This window comes from Petaurus breviceps, unplaced genomic scaffold (assembly GCF_028583685.1).
Source record: "Petaurus breviceps papuanus isolate PSGF00001 unplaced genomic scaffold, PetGlider_PUasm1.0 126, whole genome shotgun sequence".
NCBI lineage: Eukaryota > Metazoa > Chordata > Mammalia > Diprotodontia > Petauridae > Petaurus > Petaurus breviceps.
The window spans coordinates 40,568,584-40,574,904 of record NW_027185655.1 but is presented as its reverse complement, the minus strand read 5'-3'; the positions used below and the strand labels follow the sequence as shown (position 1 = coordinate 40,574,904).

Sequence of the window (6,321 nt, the reverse complement as noted above, 5' to 3'; positions counted from 1 at the left end):
GTCAGGATGACCTGGAGATCGAATCCCGGGCTCAGACACTTAGCACCACACCCAGAAATAACTGGCTGTGTAACCTTGAGCAAGTTACTTAACCCTGATTGCTTAAAAAAAAAAAGAATAAGATGAAACTTTTGATGGAAATCAGACATTAGGAAAAAGCTTAAAACAGGGAGCACCAGAAAGAAGGAAGTTTATTTAAAACTGGTCCCTATAAGACTGTAAGCTTTGACTTTAAGACTATAAGCTCTTTGAGGGAAGGGACTATTTTTTGCCTCTCCTCGTATCCCCAGTGCTTATCAGTGCACATAGTAGGCATTTAATAAATTCTAGGTGACTGACTGAAAACGTACAAAGAATTAAGTAGGATTTCAAAATCATCAAGATATAGCACATAACCAAAAGAATAACTTACTAATAGATTTTTTTTTGAAGGGGGAGTTGGAGTCTAAGACATTCTATATTGGGGTTCAGGATTGGCTTACAATGAGTGAAATTAAATGTGGAGCATTTAGTTATTAACAAAATGAGGTTTACTCAGCATTACTTACCTTTCTTACATGGAAGGATGTTCAAAAAGAACACAGTACTTATCCTAGGTAAATGTGGCTCCCTTCGTCTCCATGGAGAATCATGTCTGGTCAACAGGGCAAGCTCTGGTGACTCTTAAGCTTGGACATCTGTCAAGTTATGGGCTGGCCTTTTTTATGCCCCTAGACAACCAAGAATCCATGACAACTGCCCGAGCTTTGGCCTTTGGGCCAATCAAGTCTCAGGGTCAGTTTCTTTGTCTTTTGTGGGAGAGGGAGGGAAACAGGCTTAGCTACATGGCAGGGAACTTGGTATATTGATTTACATTTCTCTCATTATTAATGATTTGGAGCAATCTCCATGTGGTTGTTAATAATTTGTCAGTTTTCTGAGAGCTATTTGTTCCTATAATTTGACTGTATCCATTGGGGGATGACTCTTGGGTCTTATGTATTTGTGTTTCTCTGTGTATCTTGGACATCAGATGCTTAAAAGAGATACTTGATGTAGCGTTTTTTCCAATTAAAATTAGTGAACATACTTTCTTTTAAAAAAATGTTAAAAATTTTATTTTTATTGTGAACTTAACAAAAAACAAAATAAGCATTTCCATATACAAAGGAGAATATAAAAAGGATAGCACATGAAACCAAGAATTTCTATTATATATAGCTTGCTTTCCCATTTAATTTATGTAATACATCTAACATGCAACTTGCAAAGCTTTCCTGTTTATGTATGTTTCCTTTTGGCCTCCCTTCTTTTCTCTCCTGTGCATTTTAGACACACACTTTCATTTCATTTTTATTTTTTTCAATGAACAAACAATTATTTTCTGTCTGTCTCCTATCCCTTCCCTCATCGGAAAAAAAGAAAAGAAAAAAACATACAAGAAAACTCTTGTCATAAGTATGCATAACGAAGAAAAAAAGATTCTCACTTCGATTGTGTACAAAAGAGCATGTCTTGTTCTGCTTTGTCTCATACACTTCCAGCTCATCATCTTTTTGTCTTAAGGTGTGTATTTTGCTTCTTTATCTACATGTGGAATCCGGATTCATCACTAATCATCAGTCTTAATTTTTTCCAAAATTGTTTGTCTTGTAGAAGTTCCTCTTTTGATTCTACTCATAACACTCTGTATCACATCATACAAATCTTCCCAGGTTTCTCTGAAAGCACTTCTTTTATCATTCCTTATGACATTCCATTGTATTAATATGCCATAACTTGTTCAGCCACTCCCCAATTTATGGCATCGCCTTAGTTTCTAGTTATTTGCCACTACCCAAAGAGTCTTCATGAATGTTTTTGTACATGTAGATCCTTCTCTTTATTTGATCTCTTTGGCAAAGTAGCCCAGTAGCAGTAGTAGAACTGAGTCAAACGTCATGCAAATTGATGACTCTTTGGATATTCCTCAGAGTTCTAAATTGCTTCTAGAATGGCTAAACCAATTCTTAGCTCCACCAATAGCACAATAATATCCCTGTTTTCCTATAACCCTTCTAATATTTGTAATTTTCCTTTTTTGGTCAACTTTTCCAAAAATACATTGTTCTTCTGATGGGTATGAGGTAGAACATGAGAATAGTTATAATGTGTATTTCTCTAATTTTTAGTTACCTGGAGAATTTTGTTCATTTGGGTTTTTTTTATAATTTGGTTATTGATAGCTTGGATTTCTTCCTTAGAAAACTTCCTGTTCATATACTTTGATTATTTTTTTTAAATTGGGGACTGGTTCTTATTCTTATAAATTTGAATTTGTTGTTTTAGATATCTTGGAAAGAAGATGATTATCAGAGAAACTTTCTACAAAGATTTTTTTTTCTCAGCATTTGCCTTTGTATTTTAGCTGCCTTGGTTTGCTCCCAGACTTTTAATTAAAACCAAGAGTAGCTCTGTGAAGAGACTCTGGTCCAAATTGGAAGAAACTAAAGAAACTTAGCAGCATCTTTATTTTACAGGATAAAAATTGTGGCAAGAGTGGGTATCAGGTGGGAGTAACTCATTTTTTTGAGTCTATGTGCATCTTTCCATCTAGCAAGGGTGAGAAGAACCATCCAAAGGAGTGATGAGAATTAGAGAACAAAGACCTGGGAGGGAGAGAGATCTGGTAGGAATGGAAGTAGGCAGGGAGAAAGGTAAAGCCTGGAAAAGTGTTATTTTCCATCTAACAGAGACATGAAAACTAGGTCATGATTTGATTAGTGGCCACATTCTCACCAAAAAAAAAATATAGAAATGCCTTTACTATTGTCACCAGGGACAATATTAGTCTCTACAAAATAACTTTTGTCATTTGGTACTGGTACACCTTATTCCAGTAAACACACATTTCTTCAGTCGTACTGATAAATATCGGGCCACTGGACCCAGATGACTCCAGAGGACACAGTGAGATTGGTAACCTTGCACAGCCCTCCCTCACTCAAATCAAAGTCAACTGCAAGTCACGTCATCATCTTCCTGATGTCATGAATTGTTTTGAGAATGAAGAAGAAACACAACAAACACACATGCTGATGGACATTTTCTGGAGGGAGAATATTGATGAACCTGGTGGTACACACCTATAATCCCTGTGACTGGGGAGGTCAAGGCCGGGGATTGCTTGAACTAAGGTGGAGCGAATAGCTGATGACTTGTTTGCACTAATTCTAATTAACACTGTTATGCACCCTGATGGCCATTAGGGTCCTAAAAAAGGCTAGACTGACCCAGGCCAGAAAAGAAAGTCAAAGCTTTCATGTCGATCAGCAGTGGGTAAGACTGTGAATATTGCAGCACTCTAGTCTGAGTGAGATAGAGACCCAAACCCTCCTGCCCCCCCAAAAAAGTGGGGAGAAGGAGAACACCCCACAAGAAACAGAACATCAAAACCCGTTATAGTCATATTGCTGTCTGGCAATATCTGGGCATTCTTTAGAAGTCACTTACAATGAAATATCCCATCAACCTTTCCCCAAATATTTTCTTTATTAATTGCTAATAAAAATCTTTTATTTATGTGTAATTGACCATAATATTTATGTTTACGAAAATAACATTCCTTAAAGGAATTCATTCTTTATCTAGGCTCAACTTTGGTCCAAGAGACTCCTAGATAAAATGTTTCAGGTTAGAACCTGTTTTAGTCTTTTGGTCAGAAAATATTGGGGTTGGTCTTTATGGCTCATCATTCATCTGGGAGGGAGGGAGTTGAATGGATATAATTATCACTAAATAACTTTTATCTGAAAATACCTAGGACAAATACATGAATTAAAGGCAGAGGACTTAGCTTCAATACAGATTTTTCTGAGTTTGGGGAAATTATAAGTTCTACAGGTGATGTGATGTAGTGACTAGAGAGCAGAAGCCAAGAAGACATTATGACACATATTGGTTTTATGATCCTGGGTCAGTGTCTTATCCTCTTAGGGCCCTGGGTAACTCTCTGAGGCTCTAAGTTAAGGAGGAAGTGCATTGGTAGAGAGAATTTCTTCACCAGGGAGTTCCCTGTACAATGAAATCACAAGTGTGATCTCTTTCCCTATCCCTCCTTATTCAATAATAATAATAATAATGTGCTTTTATAATAACAACAATTGGAGATAACCAAGAATATATCTTCATGGTGTCTCAAACATAAAAGCAAAAAGCCCATTACTCAGGTATATTTTAAGGTAATAGTAAACATCCACATATCTACTTATTAATTATATCTGATAGTTAACTTATTTTTTTTTTGTTTTCACCTAGACTACTGTCATTTTGTAGACCTAAATTTATTGTTTCAATTATATTGCTGCTGAAGGAAAATATGTGCCTAACTAAGCTTTTCAATTGAAGGTCTAGTCAAAGAAAGTCGATGGCAGATTTCATTACACTCCACATGCTGATTGTTGAAGAAATAATAAATGCCCCTTTCTCCAAAGTTGGTAGTCACATCTTTATAATCAAGAGAATGAATCTGGGGATCTGTGAGGTAGATGACTCCTTTTCCATTACCGGTCACCCAACCTATAATAAAAGAATTTTTGAGTTTTAGATTTCTTATGAAATAGCATTTCAGTATTGTAGAATGGTTACAGCATGGGTTCTTTACTTGGGGTATATGAAACTTGTTTTAAAAATATTTTTTTCAACAGTCTCTCAATACGATTGACTTCTGTTTTAATATTATATATTTGATTGTATGCATTTAATGATGTCATTTTGAGAAGAGCCCTATAGACTTCACCAGATGGCCAAAGGGGTCCAGGACACACATTAAAAAAGGTTAATAACCTTTCACTTAAAGAGATACCTAGTGAATTTTATGATAGCCAGGATGTTAACAGAATGTAGTGTTCGTATAAACTCATTTGTGCTAGGAGTTGACCCCAGTCAATCTCCCAGACCCATTTTATAACATTTAGGCAAATAATAATAGATAATATTTATATTTCACTTTAACATTTGTGAAGTGCTTTGTAAATATTATCTCATTTGAGCTTCACAACAACCCTGGGAGAGGGATGCTGTTATCTCCACTTTACAGATGGAAAAACTGAGGCACACAAAGGTTAAGTGACTTGCCCAGGGTCACACAGTTGGTAAGTGTCTGGGAGTGGGACTTAAGCTCAGGTTAGATTCAAGGATTTGAATTTGCCATTCAAGGATTTCACTTTGCCATCTAGCTGCCTCCTGAATATACTAGGAATTGGATATTTAGGTTAATAGATTACGAATTCTCTAAGGTGAGAATGCATTAAGATGAATACTAACTCTATTCTTATTTTAATATTTGAAAAATCCGTGATGTCATCAAATGGAGAAACATGGAGAAATTCATCACTAGGTTTTTGGTCAGCCTCTCTGAACTTATCTAGCTTGATTCTGTGACAACAGCCCACAATTTGCAGCTTGGTATGACCTTCCAATTATTGCATTTTCTTACCATGGCCTTTAAGAAGCTATAGTAATTTCTAAAGGCAGCAAGCCTTTATTTAGTGCAGTGGATATCATGCTGGGCCTGGAATCAGGAAGACTCATTTTCCTGAATTCAAAACTGACCTCAGACACTTCCTAACTGTGTGACCTTGGGCAAGTCACTTTACCCTTTTTGCCTCAGTTTCCTCATCTGTAAAATGGTCTGGAGGAGGAAATGGCAAACCACTCCAGTATCTTTGCCAAGAAAACCCCAAATGGGGTCATGAAGAGTCAGACATGACCAAACTGAACCAAATGAACCAAAACTGAAAAACCACAGCAAGTCATCTCTAAGTCACAATGAGACAAATGAGATCTAGGCTTACTCTGGGAACACTGAAACTGTACTTGAGCATGATATAATATTTCTTTGGTAATTAAGAAGGTTCTTCAAGGTTGCCAAGTGTGCCCAGGTCATTATTCTGAACATCAATATAATGTAATATATAATGTAATAATATAATATGCAATGTAAATGCATATTGTAGAGTCAACAGAGTTATTTTGGATAGAATGCCAGGTAAAATGTTTATTTTATTGTTGCTGTTGTTTTTACCATGTATTCTTACAGAAACAAAAAATAAAAATATCCATACAAGTATAAAGGAGTTAAATGTAAGTATGCATTTAAATATTTGACATATTTCACTCAATTCTAGTTGATTTCACTAAATTCTGTTCTTCTCCTTCTCCTTTTCCTCCTCCATACAATTTACCTCTGCTAGTGAGAGATTTAAATGGTAATTCATGATTTTATAGTGGAATCTGGGGTCATATGGAACTAGATCCATTCAGATTACACTAATTTGAGCCTCTTATATTCAGTAGTTATTC

At 35.9% G+C, this 6,321-nt stretch overlaps 2 protein-coding genes across 9 annotated transcripts in view; both read right to left on the bottom strand.

The window, feature by feature from the left end:
* The window catches only part of LARP7 (La ribonucleoprotein 7, transcriptional regulator), a 234,375-nt gene that overhangs the window by 183,366 nt on the left and 44,688 nt on the right, over positions 1-6,321 (bottom strand). The gene's annotated exons all lie outside the window — the stretch shown is intronic.
* Positions 1,070-6,321, bottom strand: part of ALPK1 (alpha kinase 1) — a 152,339-nt gene continuing 147,087 nt past the window's right edge. For 7 of the 8 annotated variants that reach the window (XM_069095308.1, XM_069095333.1, XM_069095302.1 and 4 more), the window contains one exon: positions 1,070-4,536. In XM_069095308.1, the coding sequence (XP_068951409.1) occupies positions 4,343-4,536 (194 nt within the window). In that variant the 3' untranslated portion in view covers positions 1,070-4,342. The remainder of the gene's footprint in view (positions 4,537-6,321) is intronic. The other variant, XM_069095368.1, reaches the window with a different exon arrangement.